Source organism: Pseudorasbora parva, chromosome 9, assembly GCF_024679245.1.
Source record: "Pseudorasbora parva isolate DD20220531a chromosome 9, ASM2467924v1, whole genome shotgun sequence".
Classification (NCBI taxonomy): Eukaryota; Metazoa; Chordata; class Actinopteri; order Cypriniformes; family Gobionidae; genus Pseudorasbora; species Pseudorasbora parva.
The window spans coordinates 15,367,361-15,389,012 of NC_090180.1; the positions used below are offsets into that span (position 1 = coordinate 15,367,361).

Here is a 21,652-nt window from a genome sequence, read left to right on the forward strand (position 1 = left end):
CATTCGGTTTAAAAGTCCAATCCGAATGAAAATGCTCCATATGAACACCTCAATCGGAATAAAAAATGGCCAAACCGAAATGAAATTGTAATCGTTTGAGAGGGGTAGGATACAACTTTTCATGAACCGATCAAATGAAAAATGTAACCATGTAAACGACCTGACCCGATTACTTTTCAGCGTGCGTCCTTATGACGTGATACACAGCACACGCCTTCACCACTACGCTCACACGCAGGCTATAATGTTGAGAGGAGAGTTAATTTTTCTGAGGGGTAAACTTTGTATTTCGTAAGAAGTTATGAAGATAATGTTGACACAGACATAGCCTGACTACATCCTCTCATCTTGGCAGCGCGTGTCCCAGGCACTTTTTACTTCAACGTGCCTGACAGAAGAATACATTTTTTTCTGAGATGACTTTACAACAAATAAATAGCTTTTATAAAACCGTATAAGTCCTGGTGGCCCTTGAGAGTTGCTTTGGCATCCATGAACACATTCCAGCTGCTGGAGAGTTGACAGCTCTGTGAATGTGATGATTGCCCTTGAAAGTAAACCCAGATCGGTTTAGATAACATCTTATGTAAACATTCCACTGAATCTTTCAATCGGAATTATTTTAATCAGAATAACAAAAAAGTGTGCATGTAAACGTGGCTATGGCCTTTCTGAGCCATCGGATTTCAACAAAAATATCTTCATTTGTGTTCCGAAGATGAACGGAGGTCTTACGGGTCGAACGACATGAGGGTAAGTAATGACCAAATGACCATTGACCAATGACTGTGGTAATGACAGAGTTTTCATTTTTGGGTGAACTTCAGGCCCGGAGTGGCCATCGAGAGAATCGGGAGAATTCCCAGTGGGCCGTCTGTCCACTCATAAATTGCCCTATTTTTAGCATAGCCTCCCTGGCTGAAAATGGGTCCCACTCCAACTTTAACCCTTTAAGAAATAAAAAGCTACACAATCCATTAATAATGGTTAAAATAACTGTTGCCAAACATTCTAGAAACATAATAATCACTGGAATAATGATTCAATCATTCCCTCTTAAACATTTGCCTATTAAAATCCAAACAGTGAATTTTTGGCCGGGCAGTGTATCAACCGTATCAACATGAACAGTGGCTTGCCTTTCAATACATGCATTCAGCTTCAGACCTAAATACCTGCAATAATCAGTAGATGGCAGTCCCACGTAATGTCTGTCTAAATGCACATTCACAGTTTCAGAAGAAGACAGGCTCACTGCGTGACGTCACACAATCATGGCCGCCTCCTGAGTGCAACGAGAAAATGTCATAACGACGAGTATCAATGCTTAGTTGCGATTTGGCAAATATATCAATAGCAGACATCTATTGTATATTTTTGGTAAAATGTTTAACACAACAGTGCAAAGAATAAGGGCATCGGTATTTAAAATAACTCAAAACTGCAAATTAGAAGACTGTCACAGTGTCCTCTATATGATTCCTCATGGACGTCGCTGCTTGTCCACCAGCTCATGTTTATATGGGAAGATTCTTCCGAGGAAAAAACCTCGTGTGGTCCACGAGATAGCCGGACTGGAGCCGATCACTTATGCTGAAAGGATGCACTTCGTACCTGGACTGGCAAAGCCCAAGTTTCCTCCTTGGGACCCTGGATGGAAAGACCCGAGTCACTATCAGTCTCCTAAACTCGAAGATATGCCTCTGCATAAAAACAACCCCTGTTACATATTCAGTCAGAGGACGAATGTGCTGGAAGGTAGTTTTATAGGTCTTCTGTGAATATTTGTGTGTGCTTTTTTTGTGGGAGTAAATTACTAATTTATTTCATATATATATATATATATATATATATATATATATATATATATATATATATATATATATATATATATATATATACACACACACACACACACGCACATTTTGGTTTATGTGTCTAACAGATAATGTATGATTGTGATCTGTCTGTAGGTGTTCGACAAGCCCTCTGGCTCAGTAAGTCAGTCCTCATTAAAGGGTTACCTGCTCAGATTCTCACCCTGTCTGAAGATCCAGCCAATCAGATTGAGAATCAAGATGAGAGAGTACAGAATGCCATTAAAAACTCCAGACTGTGGGACACTACAGAACACCGTCCGCCCAGAGAGAGGTTCTGGTGGGTACCCTGTCTTCAGTACTGATCCCACTTCTATAGTGTCTAGAAAGAAGCCAAAAAATAAATGCCTTAAGTCCTTAAATAGCATTTTTAGAATATATTTTTAATATTCTATCATCGTTTCTGTACATCTATTGAAAGTCCAACCAAATTTCAGGCTTCAAAAGGTTCATGAAGACAAGAATCATTATCCTTATGAATTGAGCAGTTTGATTCAAGTCTTTGGAAGAGGCATGACTGCTTTACAGGTCCTTCTCATAATGTAATGAAAAAAATTAAACTTTCATATATTTTAGATTCATTGCACACCAACTGAAATATTTCAGGTCTTTTATTGTTTTAATACTGAGGATTTGGCATACAGCTCATGAAAACCAAAAATTCCTGTCTCAAAAAATTAGCATATTCTGAAAAGGTTCTCTAAACCAGTGGTTCTCAAACCTGTCCTAGGGACCCCTCACCATTGCACATTTTGCATGTTCCCTCATCAAACAAACCCAATTCAAGTCTTGCAGTCTCTACTAATGAGCTGATGATTTGAATCAGGTGTGTTAGATGAGGGAGACATGCAAAATGTGCACTGGTTGGGGGTCCCCAGGACAGGTTTGAGAACCACTGCTCTAAACGAGCTATTAACCTAATAATCTGAATCAACTAATTAACTCTATACACCTGCAAAAGATTCCTGAGGCTTTTAAAACTCCCAGCCTGGTTCATTACTCAAAACCGCAATCATGGGTAAGACTGCCGACCCGACCCTGTCCAGAAGGCCATCATTGATACCCTCAAGCGAGAGGGTGAGACACAGAAAGAAATTTCTGAACGAATAGGCTGTTCCCAGAGTGCTGTATCAAGGCACCTCAGTGGGAAGTCTGTGGGAAGGAAAAAGTGTGGCAAAAAACGCTGCACAACGAGAAGAGGTGACCGGACCCTGAGGAAGATTGTGGAGAAGGACCGATTCCAGACATTGGGGGACCTGGGGAAGCAGTGGACTGAGTCTGGAGGAGAAACATCCAGAGCCACCGTGCACAGGCGTGTGCAGGAAATGGGCTACAGGTGCCGCATTCCCCAGGTCAAGCCACTTTGGGCTACAGAGAAGCAGCACTGGACTGTTGCTCAGTGGTCCAAAGTACTTTTTTCGGATGAAAACAAATTTTGCACGTCATTCGGAAATCAAGGTGCCAGAGTCTGGAGGAACACTGGGGAGAAGGAAATGCCAAAATGCCTGAAGTCTAGTGTCAAGTACCCACAGTCAGTGATGGTCTGGGGTGCCATGTCAGCTGCTGGTGTTGGTCCACGGTGTTTTATCAAGGGCAGGGTCAATGCAGCTAGCTATCAGGAGATTTTGGAGCACTTCATGCTTCCATCTGCTGAAAAGCTTTATGGAGATGAAGATTTTGTTTTTCAGCACAACCTGGCACCTGCTCACAGTGCCAAAACCACTGGTAAATGGTTTATTGACCATGGTATTACTGTGCTCAATTGGCCTGCCAACTCTCCTGACCTGAACCCCATAGAGAATCTGTGGGATACTGTGAAGAAAAAGTTGAGAGACGTAAGACCCAACACTCTGGATGAGCTTAAGGCCGCTATCGAAGCATCCTGGGCCTCCATAACACCTCAGCAGTGCCACAGGCTGATCGCCTCCATGCCACGCCGCATTGAAGCAGTCATTTCTGCAAAAGGATTCCTGACCAAGTATTGAGTGCATAACTGAACATAATTATTTGAAGGTTGACTTTTTTTCTATTAAAAACATTTTTCTTTTATTGGTCGAATGAAATATGCTAATTTTTTGAGATAGGAATTTTGGGGTTTTCATGAGCTGTATGCCAAATCATCAGTATTAAAACAATAAAAGACCTGAAATATTTCAGTTGGTGTGCAATGAATCTAAAATATATGAAAGTTTAATTTTTATCATTACATTATGGAAAATAATGAACTTTATCACAATATGCTAATTTTTTAAAAAGGACCTGTATATGAAAAATAGATTTAATTTATTCACATATAAACATTGATCCTCTTGGCCAGGGCACATCAAATATGGTAATCGGAAGCTCAGTTTCAAAGATCAACGTATAAAATAAATAAAGTTATTGTCTCCTAAAAGAAATAATAAATTCTGAACTGCCTGAAACGAGTCGTCGGTAATTTCACAAACATAGGTTTGTAGCAAATTTGCATAATACCAACCTCTGGTGTTCATTGGCTCCCTGCAAACAACGTCTATTTTGACCTCTCTAACACTAGTTATAACTGAGACTGGAGTTTAGTTTGTGTTGGTGACATGTTAAGAATACACTGTTTTCTGCACTGCAAAATAAAATCCACTTTGGATGTACTTAAACAGGGTGAGGTCTAGGGCTCAAACTTGTGTGGTAAAACTGACGTCTTCATTACTGTGTATCAGGTGCTGAAAAATCCTCTGGAACTAAAATTCAGATATGGTAATGGACATCACCCAATCAGAGCAGAGTAGACCAATCATAACAGACTGAGCCAACTGACCAATCCAAGCAGAGTAGACCAATCATAACAGACTGAGCCAACTGACCAATCCAAGCAAACCATCCAGGAAACACTGGGCTATTGTCTGTTTTTACTGAAGAACATACAGTTCTTAAAACTTCTGTAATTGCAAAATGCATTGTTAGTTGTTAATTTATCTATAGCAACACAAACAGTTTCTGTGAATAATATAAATATATACATTTAAAAATATATAAATATAGTTATATATTATATATTATAGTTATTTTAATATTATAATAATTAAGGGGACCTTGAATATTGTGTTAGACAGTGTGTGTGTGTGTGTGTGGGGGGGGGGGGGCATTCGAGTACAAAGGTTTGTAAAATAATGTGTGTTCATATTCAGACTGAATAATCATTCAATCATTGGGTGAGGGCTGGAGCACTTTCTAGTAGAATATAGGCATGTTTAACAGCATTATGTGTAGTCGGTCATATATCACAAATGTACCATGGTAATTAAACTGGAAGCAGTGCTACCATAAACATGCAGCTCATTCTGTTCATCTTTGCACCATAAACAGTCCTGCGGACAGTTGCTACAGTCCCAGTGCTTCATAATTGGCTCAACAGCTTCAATATGGAAGGTGGCATTTGGCCCGGTCCGTGGTGCTCTGATGGAGTGTTGAATTTAATGACGGTCATTAAACACAGGCCAGTCTGCATTCCCAGCAGGCAGCGGCTCTGTAAAGCTTTTATTAATTAATACCGCTCCTGGGAGGTCTGCCATTCATAAGAGCCTCTTTGATATCTCTCATCTCCCCGGTTAAAGTCTGCCCTTTGGTGGCTGTTTTATCTCCCAACTACTGCTGGCCCTTAACATTTTCCTTCTCACAAAAACCGTCACACCACAAGCATGAAAAGGCCATATTGACATTGATACGAAGTGACATTACACTCTAGAACATACGTTTGGTGAATTGGGAATGTTCACGTCTTGTTCTGTATGAACCATTAGGTGTTTTATCTGGGTAAACAGTATTTGAGAGGTGTATTTTCTTTTCCTCTATAGTCCCTCACTCTTGCACAGACTGCTTCACCTGTGTGGCGACCTGCAGGTCACTCGTCCTGAGCTGGCCAAGAGGATTCTTGCTGAGAAATACAGTTTGGCAGCAACCTGGAGGAGAGGTGGGTGTTATTTGGCCACATTATTTATTTGCTTAAGTCTGATTCTGGATTTTTACCATCTTCTTTCCATCAAATAAATGCAGTCGTAGAGTAACGCTTAAAAGTTTGGTGTTGGTAAGATTTTAAAATGTTTTCTAAAGTCTAAAGTGCGTAGATGCCCTTTTAAAAAACTATTGAAAAAATAAATAATATATATATATATATATATATATATATATATATATATATATATATATATATATATATATACATACACACACACACACACACACACACACACACACACACACACACACACACACACACACACACACACAGTATATTATAAACTGTTAGTGGTTAACAGTTTATGACCCAAGACAAGTGCAAAATTAGTGCAATTACAATCAAACTTTACTGAAGATTAGTTTGCAGTTTCAACAACAGAAGCCAGCTTCAAGTCTCACAAGGAGTTCATAGGCTGCACTTTGCAATTGTAAATACAATCGTCCCAACAGTTATACTGTTTTCAAGGTTTATCCACGTAATTACTGCAAGGTGGATGATTCTGATTGGCTCAGAGAAAGTGCACAATCATGGTAAATTTCCACACATGTCAGTTAATCAGATGCACATCTCCATAGATGTGTCACTTGTTGACGCTTTCACCCCCGAATTAGACCCGTAGTGACCTTCCAGGTCTGGAGCAGGCGCCAGCTTGCCCAGAACAAGCCCACCCATCTAATAGGATGCCCATTCTCAATACTGACATGTAACACAGAATACTGCGCACATACACAGATACACAGTCTCTCTAAGGTTGGAGCTGATTAAGTTCCAGTTAAAACTAGAATGTTGCCTAAAACATACTAATATAACGTGCTTTCTCTTAGTGAGAGTACAGACATTAGTACAGACAATATTTATCTTGACTCGTTAGTGTTTCAGTAAAAGTAAATATAAAATATAATAAATTAATTGAAAGACAAATCCATATTTCATATCTGGAAGCCGGCCTAACTGAGCAAAAAGTTTCTGCACTTCTGGCATGTTAGGGGTGTGTGATACCTCCAAAATCCAAACACACGACACCTTGTTGCTAAGTGTTTAGTGACATATCACACATCTCTAGGCCAGACCCTTAGTCACTCCTCAGAGACCAAATCCACCATTTAGAAAATAAGAAACAATCAGTAGTTCTCTTAAGCAAAATCATAACTGGAAAGAATCATTAAAAATCATATAGGAAGATATATATTGATTAAGGCTTTTATTATTAATTAAATTAGGATATATATATATATATATATATATATATATATATATATATATATAGTGTATATATCTTTTTTCAATATACAGGTATATTGAAGTGGCAGTGGATTTCAGAATCCCCCTTTCAATATAAACTAAAATGTCTAGTAAGAGTGAGTGCGTTACACGTCACTGCTGAAATCCACCCACATTTGAAAATGCTGTAGATCAAAAATAGGGGAGGGGCTACCACTTCTGTTACTTACTAAGCAAAACTCATCTGTATCTAGGAGAGGATGTGTTCCAGGTCAGAGGTCAGAACGGGTTGCTGTTGAATTCCACGACCCCTGTACCCGTATTGGCTGGAGAGGAGCAGATCCAGAGTACTGCTGATCAGGCTCTGGAGACCTTCTACCCCATCGCGCCCACCATCGACCTGCAGTGCACAAACGTCTACCAGGAGAAAAATGACACAGGTCAGCCGCTGGCTTCATTCGCAATAACTGACCTTCAGTTCAGTTCAGTTTCAGACCTGCAAGTTCCAGAAACAAAGCCACTGGAAGTCATTTTTATTAACGTTGTTGTCATCGTTCCTGTGTTTCAATCATGTCTGGTTTGAAATCATGTTCAGGTTTCAGAGAGGGCTATCCTTACCCTCATGCCCACACTCTCTTCCTGATGGAGATGGGAAACACCCCAAAACTCTTCCCCGAGCAGCTTCGTGCTAAGATGGTGATGTTCGCCTTTGGAAACGCACTGGCCCGAGCACATGCACTGTATGGGGTAAGATCATTACATCTTTAAAATATTCAATAGAAATATTGATTAGGGCTGGGCAATATATTGAGTGTTTACAATGTACACTACTGTTCAAAAGTTTAGGGGGCAAACAAAAGAGATGTTTTAATATTATATAATATTATATTAATTGCTAGTTTAAACTGTTTCAATAAATTGACTGGTTACTAAAAATATTTGCTGAAATGTCCAGTGTTTTTGAGAACAGTGTAGATGACATGCCTTGATTGTATTTTACTCCTTGCATCAATTGAATTTGAGTTTGTCAATAATAGCAAAGCAAAAACGAAGTTTACAGACATTCTCTGGTCTTCCTGCAGAAGGAGCCCAGAGTTCTGGAGAAGCCCATCGTGGTGCAGAGTGTGGCCACTAACGGTCGTCTCTTCCAGTTCGTGGTGTTTCAGCTCAACACGACTGACCTGCAATCTGACAGCGGAGTGAAGAATCTGGTCTGGGTGGACGAGGACCAGCCTCTTTATGAGTTTGCCAAGGTCCGGCCTTATATCAAGAAGAAAGTTGTGAAGGTAAAGAGTCGAGTTCTTTTATATACATGAATTTTGTCTATTAAGAGTTTTGTCTCCATATACACTACCATTAAAAAGTTTGGGGCCAGTAAGGATTTAAAAAAAGTTAAAGGGGACCTGTAATGCTATTTTGATCGTACCTTCCCTTTAGTGTGTAATCTAGCTGTTTGTGCATGTAAACAATCTACAAAGTTACAAAGTCTACTGCAAAGCGTGTGAATCTCTGCAAAAGAAAACACCTTCCTGAAAACGCTTGCTCTGTAGTCCTGCCATTATTACCATGAAGTAACTTCAGTACATCACCTTGCAACACTGTCACTTGATATAAGCATCTGCTAAATACATCAATGTAATACATTTGCATAGTTCCTGCCTGCTAAATGCTTTGGTTCACACAGAAGAGTTTATCACCATGTCAAGGAAATGCTGTTTTTTCACTGTAAAGGCAAAGCAGCATTACATATACTACCAACGATAGAGGAACTGAGGAGATCAGTGGTTAAAATATTTTTTTTACTCTGTTCCTCAGCAGTACAACCACGACCTTTTGTTGTGTTTCACCATTATCTAAATACTTTTTCCTGAACAGTACAGGATAAGACACTTGGGAAACTTTTCTTTCGGATTAGACGTTAAACCGAGGTCCCGACTCTCTGTGGTTGTTTAAAAAAAAAAAAACCCTGTCCTTCCATAAAGAGTAGGGGTGTAACCCCGGCATCCTGGCCAAATTTGCCCATTGGCCCCTGTCCATCATGGCCTCCTAAATAATCCCCATATAATGATTGGTTTAATCACTCTGTCTCCTCTCCACCAATCAGCTGGTGTTTGATGGGCGTTCTGGCGTAATATGGCTGCCGTCGCATCATCCAGGTGGATGCTGCGCATTGGTGGTGGTTGAGGAGATCCCCCTTCCATGTAAAGCACTTTGAGTGCCTAGAAAAGCACTATATAAATGTAACGAATTAACGAATTATAACAGTGCTGTTGAATGCAGGTCAGTGTGTTATACAGTTTTTATCATGATGTAGAGTAATTACCATTGTAATATCCGATGTAAGGCCGGGGACACACTGCAAGCGTGCCGTGAGCGTCTCGGCTGCGTGGCGTGTCCGTTTTTATTTCGGCTCCCATGTTAACCGGTTAGAGCTTGCATACGCGCGGTCCGAGCCGCGCGGAAAATGCGTGCATGCTTCAAATAGAAGAGAATCCTATTTTTCACGCGACACGCGAGCGTGTTGGAAGAGTTTCTAGGCAAAATAGCATAGGAAAAAGATGTTTATATGCCATTTTGACATGAATACATATTAATACATGACATTTTCATGTTTGAAAGTCTGTAGGTTAACATAAATGCAGATATAGGCCTACTTGTAATAATAAAAAACAACATAATTATCGATTTTGAAATATTAAACCTGTCAATACAGAACGAAATATTCTGTAGCCTATTTTGCTGTCAATACAATATATATGTATGGTCAATAGGCTACTGCCGACGTTGTCTTTGCTGTATCAATAGGCAATCTATTTATATTTAACACGAAGTATAGGGCTAAGAGGTATAACACAAAAAATGTCCTGATGGTTCGGGTTGATCAACTTGGTCTTCTTTACTGTCATTATCGGACTTGGGCTTGAAATGATACATCAAACCTGCCATAGTTAAAGTATTGTTACAGCACCTCAGGAAGCCTCTGGAACTGATCTTCGCCAGCTACATGCTCTAAGTGGTAGACCAATCACAACAGTTTAGGGCCGGCTGACCAATCAGAGCAGACTGTGCTTTTCAAAAGGTGGGTTAAAAAACCCATCAAAAACAAAGTAAACCAGAGCATTTAGACAGAATGTGAAAGCAGGTGCTGCAATAATGTACATATATAATAAGAAAAAAATATTTTTTGAACATCAAATCATGTAAACTTATTCTAGTAGATCCCATGAACATCATTTTGAATCTGTATGGGCCCTTTAATTTTAATTTATTTATTCATTTAGCAAGTTCTTTTATCCAAAGCGCCTTAAAAATTAGGAGAACAATAGAAGCAATCAGACCAACTTGGGGCAACAGAATACAAGTGCTGTAACAAGTCTCAGTTAGTCTAGCACAGTACGTATAGCAAGGTTTTTTTTTTTAATCAGAAAACAAAAAACAAATAGAACAGGTAAAGGCTGGTATTAATGGAAAAGTTTACCCAAAAATAAAAACTCTATCATTTACTCACCCTCAAGTTGTTGCAAACCTGAATGATTTTTTTTTGTTCTGCTGAACACAAAAGAGGATATTTTGAAGAATGTTTGTAACCAAGCAGATAGAGCAACCATTGGCTACCATAGTAGGGAAAACAATACTATGGTAGCCAAATGGTTGCTCTATATGCTTGGTAGAGCAAAGAACAAACAAATTCATACAGGTTTGGAACAACTTGAGGGTGAGTAAATGATGATAGAATTTTCATTTTTGGGTGAACTATCCCTTTAAATGGTCAGGTGCTGTTGGAGATGTTGTTATTAGACATTTTTTGGAAAATGGCTACAGACTGAGCTGTTAGAATTGAGATCGTCAGGTCGTTCCACCAGGTGGGAACGGTCCATGAAAAGGTCAGTGAGAGTGATTTTGTGCCTCTTTGGGATGCCACCACAAAGTCTGAACAAGCCATATTGGTGCAGAGCCAGTGGTTGTCTTGTTGGTAAACATCAATGCCTTGAATTTAATGCGAGCAGCTATTGCCAGCCAGTGCAAACTAATAGGTGTGACGTGGGCTTTCTTTGGTTTGTTGATGACCACCCTGGCTGCTTTCTTTATCAGAGTCAAAGGTTTGATAGTACATGCCGGAAGGCCCGCAATAGTCCAGTCTGGAGAGAACAAGAGCTCGGACAAGGAGTTGTGTGGCCTGCTCTGATAGGAAGGCTCTAATCTTCCTAATGTTGTATAAAACAAATCTGCAGTCTTGGGCCATTGTAGTAATATGGTCAGTGAAATTTTATTGATCATCAGTCAGAACTCACAAGGTTCCCAGCTGTCCTGGAACGAGTTATGGTTGACATAACCTTTAGTACTTTTATTCAGCAAGGATGCATTAAATTGATTGTAACAGTAAAGACAGTTGTAGTGTTTCAAAATATTTTTTTTCTTTTGTACTTTCCATTTATCAAAAAATCCTGAAAAAAGTGTCAGGGTTTATATAAAAATATTAACCAGCAAAACTGTTTTTAACATTGATGATAATCAGAAATATTTATTTAGCAGCCAATCATCATATAAGAATTATTTCTGATGAATCATGTGACACTGAAGACTGGAGTATGATGCTCAAAATTCAGCTTTCACAGGAATAAATGACATTCTAAAAAATATTAAAATATACAATTTATTTCACCATATTACTGTTTTTACTGTATTTTAGTCAAATAAAGGCACTTTCAACAACTATGTAACCTCTCCATCAAAAATGCGACTTATTTTTGGTTGTTGATTTTTAAAATGGTTAAACAGTGAGTTCTGTATTTGTTTTGACGGTCTCAGGTGAGTTGTGCAGAAAGCCACCGTTTATTTTGGTTCACAAAGAAACGTTACCTGCTTTGAAGGTCCTGAACAATACTTGGAATGCTGTAGTCAACCAATCAGAATTCCAGTAATTGAGTTGTGAAATATAAGAAGGTGGTGTCAAGTTTTCTGTTTTGTGTGACCTGCTGACTAAACATGTCATGCTCTTCATTTGTAGGTCCCTGCTGGTTTGGCAGGATATCAGCCTAACACCTTCAAGAAGTTCCTGGCGCTTTACCTACATGGAGCAGCGTGAAAAGACCAAAGCACCTCTGATTTATTTCATGACATTTCATTATCTCATTCAAATCCCATAAATGGAAAAGAAATGAGAACTGTGAATAAAATATTGGCAATTAAGTGTAAACATTCCCGTTCCTTTTAATGCCCCCTAACTAATACTGACAGAAACATTTATTTTATATATGTTTATTTGTAGAAGACATGAGTGGTATGAACCGAAAAATAATTTAATCATAAAAATTACACAAGTCATTGTACTGCATCTTCCAAAGAACATAATATACATCGTAAAGGTTAAACAACATGTGTAACAGGTCAAGAGTGGCCATACAGCATCATGACAGGCTAGAAAAGAGAAAACTTAAAAGATATATAGTTAAATAACTGTCCTTTGGCTGTTTGCCGCACGTCTTCAACTGTGACTAAAAGCAAACAACAATGGGTTAAAAACACAATAACAGCACAAGGATAAATTAGAACTAAGACAGTGTGAAAAGATGCAGTGTTATGTTTGGCTGAACTGCCTCCCAAAAACACTCTTAATAATCTCATATGTCATCTGAGGTTCACATTTAAAAGTGGAAAATGTCATAAATGTCTCATGTTAGGTGTCATGCCTGTCTTACGGCTCATTAAAAAGGCTTCTGCAGTAAAATCCACAGTTATAAAATAACATGACATGAAACCGAAAAAATAAAATGTTAACTTGGCTAACAATCCGTTGCATTCCCAAGTATACGATGAAAGGAAGGACAGCAGATTTGTTTGCAATTCCCACTGGTGCATATCAATCCGCTGTAGTTGTTCCTTAGGATTAAGTCATTTTCAAGGAAGCCATTAAAGTGTGATGAAATTGTTTTGAAGCTTTTTTAAGAGATCAGAGACTAGATCCTAAAATACTCTAATGGAATGTTACACAAACGCTGTAGAGGTAGTACATGTATTCTGCACTACATCCACAGTGTGAATATTGTCATGATCCCGACAGTTTGAGATCCATCTAACAAAAAGAAGAAAATATATCTAGTCTCGTCCTGTATGGGCTTCTTATGTTAAAATGATATGAAAGTATTAAAGTGGTTTAAAATGAGGGAGCTCCCATCTCAGAATGGTCCTTCCTGGAAGCAGATTTCATCTGTCCGTGCTGAAATTGGGAGCATCCACCTCATCCAGAGCTGCGGTAGGATTTGGTTCTCATGGATGTGTGAGATAAGACTCACTCTGGTTCTTGGTGAGGTTGGTCCCTGGTCTTTGACACCTACATGTGGCGTCTTGGAGCTGAAGCTCGGCCTTCATACACTCATTGTCATTGTCGGTGAGTACTGAAGAGGGAAAAAGCGTTGATTTAGGAAGACCCCCCAAAATTCATTGAAAGCAAGTCATGTGTTTGTGTGTGTCAGGGCTCACGTTTTCATTTTGAAACGAGTGAAGGAAGCTTCCTCCCAGGTCACTGTCGTCTCGAGGCGTTCCTGGCGGGTTACTCATGCCACTCAGATTATTAGGGGAGTTCTGAGATTGTGAAGAACAGACAACAAGATGTCAGTCAGCGGTATACTTCATTATAAAACAGATCGTTCCGATCCTTCGTTATAATTGGCTGAGCTGCGTTCACTGCACAACTGCATGTGTATTGCTGCGTCTTGGTTTTGCTTGGCAACCATTCTGCTAAAATGTTATATAATGTGCAATTCTAGGCATTTGACGTTATTTAAAAGCCACCATTACTAAAATTAAGTAGGTCTAAATTGCATTGACATTAAATAGGCCTAAATGATGAGTGTTTTGTTTTAAAACAATTGACAACCACATAAAACCTGTAATCCATTATACAGGATTTCACACCTTTTGACCAATTAATTTCCAGTATATGTTTTTTAATTATTGCGGTTGCATTCACAAAGAGTTCTCTGCAACTACATATTTCAGAAATGAGCAGAAAAATGTATACTTCCACTTAAAAGTTTAGGGTCTGTATGATTTTTGTTGTTGTTGATTTTTTGAAAAAAAAAAAAAAAAAAAATGTTATGGTCCTAACACTGCAGTAAAATATTATTAATGTTAAATATTTGATTTTTACTATTACTATTATTATTATTTTTAAATGAGAGTTATGCAAATAATGCAAAGCTATATAGCCTTCAGTGTCACAAGATCCTTCAAAAATCATTATAATAAGCTGATTTTGATCAATTTAATGCATCCTTGCTGAATAAAAGTATTAGTTTCTCTCGCTCTCTTTTTAAAAAGAAAAAGAAAAGAAAACCTTACTCGGTAGTGTATATTCTGCATAAAAAAATTCCCGAGACTTGATCCTGATTTCCCTTAGCCTATAATGGCAAATTTAAAATGACCTAGTATTTCAATGTTTTCCATAATAAATTATTTAAAATATATTTATAATAATGTTATTTTTGGTAACCATTTAGAGGCTTACTAAGTACTTTTTATTTAAAGTGAATTTAAAAAAAAAACCTAAAATAACTATCTATCCTCAGGTTTAGTTTAAAAATCCTTTTCGACATCAGTCTTGGAAGATTTGATATTTTAAGATCGGCCTATGCCAGATTCCAATAATTTCAACAGAAATTATATGCCTAAATAATAGTATGAATAATACCTTTGGGAGTCCATCTATGTCACCCGAACCTGTGAGAAAATTAAAAATGAATCATTCGCAGATCTTTAGATCCCTTGAGGTTTATTGATCTAATTAGGAGGGCAAAAAAACGACCACTGTTTTGTACAGTTTATTTTGTTGCTATGGTGACTCGTGTTTTACCTAATGAGCCATTCATGTGATGCGGCTCCAGTCCTCCCATCGGGCCGTCTGACCCTGGACCCATAGGAAACTAGACAGACAAAGGGAGCATTTACAGAGAGATCAAACATACAAACAGAGTCCATGTAGCACACAGGAACATCAGCGGCATTAAGGACAGCACAGCAGAGGAGTGGAGTAACTCACGCTGGAGCGGTTTCCTCCTGGTGGGACTGAGTTTATCAACGTGTAGAGGTTTTCACCCGAATTAGTGGAGTCTGAACACAGAGGGGGAAGCTATCATGAAACTTCTCACATCCAACAAGGCACCATTTCGGTGTTAGAGGGCCAGTAATCTTGCCAGTATATGATAAGTGATAAGTCAATACCTGCTGGACTTGGCATTATAGGCGTTCCTGGAGGACATCCACCGCCTCCTGCTCCTCCTGGAGGACCCTGTGAAAGCAGGACAGCAGAGACTGAGACTGCAGCCAGCATTGATATCATAAAAGAAGGAAAACGAAACACTCAGCTACCACGTATGTTCCTGGGGATGATGAGGAATATGGGATCTGTGGAGGCAAAAGTTTATATATCAGCCATGTTTGCCCGATATCACCGATTCATTCTCTATAACGTCAGCTGAGTTTCTGAAGTATCTTACCGTGTTTCCATTGTTAGGATTAGGCCACAGTCTGCCTGCGCCTGCTCCCCTGTACAGAGACACACAGCGGTTTCTATTTTGTAACGGTGATCAGAACATCAAATAAGTCTCTGGTGTGTATCAGAATAAGTGTACAAGAATGTAAAGTTTAAATAAAATGATATTGCAGAGATATTTGCAGCTCTGTTCCACTAGAGGTCATGTGTTTGCTTTATTTTCTATAAAGCCATTTATGTATTAAGTGACACTTCAAAATCTGAAGTTCACAGTTAAATATTTAGTAAAGAATTACACGTTTTAAAGCTTTAAATTGCAAGTGTGAGTTTTTTTGTAATGTTAACCCTATAAAGCAGACTATCATATTTGATGCGCAAATTTCGATGGCCTTAACTATGATCAAAACTTTGCTGAAAAACCTATTGCACACAATCTACTACATGCCGCCTGTCGTCTGATTCATGGTTTATATTTTTTGCAAGTAAAAGGCCAATCAGTCCAAAAATGTCCGTTTGATGTGAAATCTTTACTGATTTCTAAAAAGTAAATGTAAGCTTGTTAGTCATATATCAAGATGAACACTTACTGGACTGAAGCAACTTAGTTTTACTTGATTTTTCATACATTATTTCTTCATAAAATCACATTAAAATGTCAGGCTTATAAAAAAACTAATAAAAATTATGTAATATATATATGTGTGTGTGTGTGTGTGTGTGTACCTGAGGGCTTGTATTTAGATGGTTACGGATGGTATTTGGAGAAGGGTTAAAGGATGAGGAGTGACCCACCTGAAAGTTTATGTTATATGTATCTTTTTTTCCCTTTTTTTTCAAGGAACGTTTCTTTGAAAAACGCCTCAAATATCATTGTATATTGCATTGCATTATATATTTTGCCCCCACAATAAATACTACAGAGCTTTGATTATAAAATTAAGCATTTAAATATCATGTTATTAATATTGGGAGCTATAGAGTGACAACTAATAATTGTATGCATTTTATCCAAGTAGTCTTCTATACTGCTATAAAGATCCCACTGATTTACATTACAAGCTATGAGAATTTCATCTTTTGCTCAGTTTGGTTCAGTTGTGTTTCCCCCCCCTCTTTGAATGCAAGATCTATTATTTCACAAGTCAGGCTTTACAGGGTTACAGGGTTGCAGGAAATGCTGTTTCATGCATACTGAGCTTTTTACACTGTTAAAGACTTGGATTCCCATCCTAAACATAGACAAAGTTTCAAACACTAAGTTGGACGTTTGATGGAGAATTTCTGTGTCAAAAATACTCCTTCCGGTTTCTCACAAGTTTCGGAGAGTTTTTTTCGAGTATGGGTCGGCTTGACGTTAACAGAGCGAATGTCCTTGTATGGGCCGTACGGGCTCTTCTTCCAGAAGGGTGTGACTAGAGCGAGACAGCAAATGCACGCCCATAAACACTGCTCTCAAGGTACAGATCCACTCGTCCATGAACACTTCTGTCGCACAGCGCTCCACTTTATTGCTATGGGTGACGTCAAGCGACTTTAATGCGCCCGCATAGCATTCCGGGAAGGCAGCGCTGCATTTGAACCAATTTGAACGCAGAAATGACAAGAAGCATCACATCACGCTTCAGTCGTGTCGATCTCCACGGTCACTGCTGTCAGGACTTCACGAAATCAACAAGAAGTGTGTTTTTGACGGAGCGGTCCCAGTGATAAAGGTTCGGTCCTGCTTTGGAAGCAGGCGGTGAGTAAAACTGATTCAAATGTCTGTTATTGGCTATCGTCGCATGAGTAAACATCAGTAAACGACACGATCGTGTATAACATTAGTTAATTTATCAATGGAGCATGCTATGTATGGTGTGTGTTTAAATACATTTGTTTAGCTGACTAATATAGGTGTCAGTTTGTTTATTGTAAAACCACCCAAACATAAACCTAGGGTACGTTCTCACAAAGTGTTCTTCTTCATTCAAATGTGCTAACGTTACTCCATTGTTTTTTTATACACTATCTGACGTGCAAAACTGTTTTGCTTGCTACTGCTAAGGTTTAGTCACATACAATAGTCCATAAACCGAATCATGTCCTCATAAACTGCGAGTAAACAAAGGCGAATGTTGACAGGCCACTAAATACAGTCCATACCACAGAGACGGACGTCCTGCTGCTGCTGTTTCTCTTGTTCAATTTATTTCATCCTCCCGATCTGATTCTGGATCATATATGTATTAGTTGAATCTGATTGATAGCCATGGTTTATTTAGGGTAACATTTTCTTTTCCACGCATGACGATGTCACAGCTTTCAGAAGCTCTCGTGCAGTAGCTCCGCGCTCGTCATTCTTTAGCCCCGCCCACACGATACGCCTCCAGCCGCTTGTTTTTTTCGGACTCGGTACAGCCTATCTTTCTTTTATAAATATAATAAAACTAAAGGCTTTTCAGAGATATAAAGGATGCAATACTACTCTATAGGTACTCAAGATTGACTGAAACTGAGTGTATCACCCCCTTTAACAAAAATCCACTTTATTTTAATTCTCCTTTAATGTTTTGATTGCACGCAGAGGAACTTTTTCATTGAGTATCCTGACCAGTCTGACACAGAAACAAACATATCAGTCGAAAAATCCTGTAATATGAAATGCCACAAATGTGACAGACAGGGAAAGTCCTTACATGTTCACGCCTGGCATTCCAGGGCCCATGGAGTTTGGAGGCCTCATTCCTCCGCCATAGTTCTGTAATGATAACCAAGGATCAGACTGCGATACCCAGCACCCGAGAGGACACCACGAGAGAGGAGAGAACAAGGACACGGTTAGTTTAGAGGAAAACAAGCTGAACATAAGGATTATGGCTAATATGAAAGAAGATTATTGTTTTAGTAAAGACTGTGAATGCATGGAGGCTGAACAAGGGCTGAATGAGAACTGATTTAGGTTCAGAACACAAGAAATGCATTCAAAGAATTGGTGTACGAGCAGGGCTGGGCGATATCCATTGTATACTGACAATATATACACACACACAAATGATTTTGTGGAAAAATTCTAGTTGTGTCCTGAATTTAAATTTAAGGTAGGGCAAATAGGAAAGTGTCTATTTCGGTTTTGGTTAATTTAATGTTTCCTTACTGTATAAAAGTATATATGTTTTCTATTTTTTTTAATATACAAGTAGTTGAATATTTAAAAAACACTGAGATACAGTTGTTTTAGCTATATAGACCAGTCCTAGTGCCGAGAAACTCATTGATGGGTTGTAGGGCAAAGATATTCAGGTTTTCGTGCATAACAGTATAAGATCCAGACCTGTGGTCCTGGCCCCATTGGGCCCATTCCTCGGGGAGTGTTCATTCTCTGCATGGTTGCCAAGTTTGGATGGCCTGAGCAAATAATAACATCATTAAAAATTAAACATTTAACAGACATGCACTTCAAATTCAAAAATCAATGAAATGACAATGCTGCATTTGCACTTGTAGAGAAGTTCACCATCAACAAACACTGATCTCATTAGTGTCTTACCTGTTGGTCGTGTAGGGTCCATCATATTCGGAGGCAAAGGCTGCCCACCGGGAGGCTAAAAAAAAACAGAGACAGTCCGGTGCTAAAATAAGTCAGAGTTAATAAACACTGTTGTTGTTTGAAACTTTTTTAACACGAATGCGACTTACTGGGTTACCCATTCTGATGGGCGGCCGAGGTCCTCCAGCATAGCGAGGAGACATGAAAGGCTGGAGAAGGGAACAGTCACATACAGTTTTAACAAAACAATGTAACAGCATTTAACAATACAAAAGCTGACAGGGAGAGGGGGAAGACAACAGGAATATTTTAGCAAAAGCATATCAGAATGTGTGCATAACCGATATCAGCAGAGAGATTGATATGTGTGTTGTTACCTGTCCGTGCGCCCCCATCATGTTAGAGTTTGGAGGTAGCTGAGCGTGAGGGGAGGCTTGGGAACCAGGTGGTCCCTGCAGAGCGGGTAGGTGGGGGAGGGATGGAGGGAGGGGAGGGGCAGAGCAAGAGGAGGTTGCCATAGTACCAGCAGCGAAATGCCAAGAGAAAGAAAGACAGAGCAAAGTCAAAGACGGGACAGGTGAAAGCGACAGGTGCAGATCAAGAGAACAGAGCAAAGGGCACAATCTCAGAACTAGTTTGATGTGGAGCTGATATCAATCTTGATTCTTAACTGGTTTTGCTTCAAGACACAATTACACTGGAAATTAAGTGGCATCAAACCTGATAATTGCACATAAATGGGATCAAAATCAAATGTTCAAAAATATTAATCATAGTATCGATCAATTAATAAATATCTGATTTTAAATGTTTATAATATTACTCTTATTATTATTAAGGCAATAATAGAGAACAGAAACCCCATATTTATTATCTGTGCAAGTGATCCAGTATTTAAGGTCTGGGTATTTAATTTTACCTTGTATAGTTATGGTTACAATTTTTGAGTTGACGTTTGAATCATTTGGACAGGTTTCAACCAAACGACAAATTTACCAACAAAATATTGTATCTGACACAAAATAATGCGCAGCTTGTGACATCACAAACAATGAATGGGAAGTATTTTCCTTTAGACAATTATAAGTCACAAAAGATTTCTACTTATACTACAGTATTGTTAAATTGATTCTTGATTCAGCTTGGTTGACAGGCATTGCAAATTACAGTCAGAGAATATAAGTTGTGGTATACAGTTTTTATTTCCCTACTACTCAATTTTGTTGGATTGTTGTTGTTTTTTTCTCTCTTACTTATGTTATAATGTTATGCAATTTTGCCTCTCAAGTAAATTTATCAGGTTAATGATGTTTATATTATATTATATAAAAAAATATATTTAGTAAAAATCAAAATAAATAAACAAATAAATAAATAAAATAAAAATAATTATATATATATATATATATATATATATATATATATATATATATATATATATATATATATATATATATATGTATATATATATATTTTTTTTTTTTACTGAAAAGCAAAAGCATAATGATCAAGAACATGTTTTTATAGTGTATAAATGTCACCACTAGATGGCAATGGGGTTTAAGGGTAGTCCAAACAACCTCAAAGGCACTCAACTGTTTCACAAGTTTTCCTGCATAACCAGTGCTGCATGTTTCAAGACTTGCATAAACCAGTTCTGTGTTCTGCAGCTCTCAGTATCTGAGAATCTGAGCCTTGCAGTGTTCCCGGCAAGCCCTCGGAGGGTCATGACTCCATCTGGTCTGAGAAAGAGTTCTCCAAATGCTTCCTTCCATAAGGTCATAATAAACATCATATCATATCATCCATAAATCTTTTCCAAGAACTCATTAAGATATTTTGTTGAGTCACCCTCTCTGAAAACTCCCGAGTGATAAAGTGTTAACTCCGCTGCTGAAGGTGCATCCCACAAACACATTTAGCACTACTCAGCAGGGCAACAGCGAGCCTGCTCTCAGAGCGGGGAATGAACATAACCCTGCCTGCCATTAGCGGCTAATGGTCGCAATCAGACCGGTTCCCTGCAGACACTAGGCTTGGCAGATGACCAGAGACCGTGGCATAATGGTTCCTCTGTGAACCGGCGGCACGTGTCAGTGCACCTGAGGGCTTGTATTTAGATGGTTACGGATGGTTTATGGAGAAGGGTTAAAGAATGAGGAGGAGTGACCCACCTGAAAGAATCCGGGGGGCATGGGGCCACCTGGCATCCCGTCAGCAGGGGGCATGTTGCCAAGGACTGGACTAGGTGCTGCAGCAGCGCTCTGTGATGAGAGGGGAAAAAAACATGTCCAATGATGGAGATTCATATGTTTAGTGTCAGTAAGACTTTTTGGTTGCACTTTATTTTACAGTATGTAAACTTACACTTACTTACCTAAGAAAGTATTGGTTAAAATAAAGGTAATGTCACTGCATGTCAAAGGCATGCATGTCATCATCACATTCACATCATAGACTCTCTATTCGTTCCGGTTAAATCACAAAATAAAATGTACACAAACGTGTCCCTGCTCGATTCAGAATCACTGATGAACATTTGG

General features: G+C 38.7%; 2 protein-coding genes across 5 annotated transcripts in view; one reads left to right on the forward strand and one right to left on the reverse strand.

Annotated features, from left to right (window-relative positions):
* Positions 1-1,250: 1,250 nt before the first annotated feature.
* mrpl37 (mitochondrial ribosomal protein L37) lies at positions 1,251-12,289 on the forward strand. The gene is made up of 7 exons (XM_067454084.1): positions 1,251-1,758; positions 1,974-2,157; positions 5,708-5,823; positions 7,347-7,532; positions 7,688-7,839; positions 8,175-8,378; positions 12,101-12,289. The coding sequence occupies exons 1-7, from the start codon at positions 1,386-1,388 to the stop codon at positions 12,176-12,178; spliced, it is 1,293 nt and encodes a 430-aa protein (XP_067310185.1). The 5' UTR covers positions 1,251-1,385; the 3' UTR covers positions 12,179-12,289.
* Positions 12,290-12,377: 88 nt separating this feature from the next.
* Positions 12,378-21,652, reverse strand: part of ssbp3a (single stranded DNA binding protein 3a) — a 53,093-nt gene continuing 43,818 nt past the window's right edge. Inside the window, exons 5-18 of one of the 4 annotated variants that reach the window (XM_067454087.1) lie at positions 21,284-21,373; positions 19,487-19,561; positions 19,259-19,318; positions 19,110-19,164; positions 18,894-18,967; positions 18,259-18,320; positions 15,588-15,636; positions 15,460-15,495; positions 15,313-15,379; positions 15,131-15,201; positions 14,945-15,014; positions 14,783-14,811; positions 13,573-13,674; positions 12,378-13,487 (exon numbers count right to left, since the gene is read on the reverse strand). In XM_067454087.1, coding sequence (XP_067310188.1) covers positions 13,458-13,487; positions 13,573-13,674; positions 14,783-14,811; positions 14,945-15,014; positions 15,131-15,201; positions 15,313-15,379; positions 15,460-15,495; positions 15,588-15,636; positions 18,259-18,320; positions 18,894-18,967; positions 19,110-19,164; positions 19,259-19,318; positions 19,487-19,561; positions 21,284-21,373 — 870 coding nt within the window. In that variant the 3' untranslated portion in view covers positions 12,378-13,457. Of the gene's footprint in view, positions 13,488-13,572; positions 13,675-14,782; positions 14,812-14,944; positions 15,015-15,130; positions 15,202-15,312; positions 15,380-15,459; positions 15,496-15,587; positions 15,637-18,258; positions 18,345-18,893; positions 18,968-19,109; positions 19,165-19,258; positions 19,319-19,486; positions 19,562-21,283; positions 21,374-21,652 lie in introns of all 4 variants that reach the window. The other 3 variants (XM_067454086.1, XM_067454089.1, XM_067454088.1) reach the window with 3 other exon arrangements.

Coding starts and splice junctions, on each gene's coding strand:
- mrpl37 (XM_067454084.1), top strand. CDS start 1,386: ATGTTTAACACAACAGTGCAAAGAATAAGGGCATCGGTATTTAAAATA. Junction 2,158..5,707: donor CCGCCCAGAGAGAGGTTCTG/GTGGGTACCCTG, acceptor TTTCCTCTATAG/TCCCTCACTCTTGCACAGAC. Junction 5,824..7,346: donor GGCAGCAACCTGGAGGAGAG/GTGGGTGTTATT, acceptor ATCTGTATCTAG/GAGAGGATGTGTTCCAGGTC.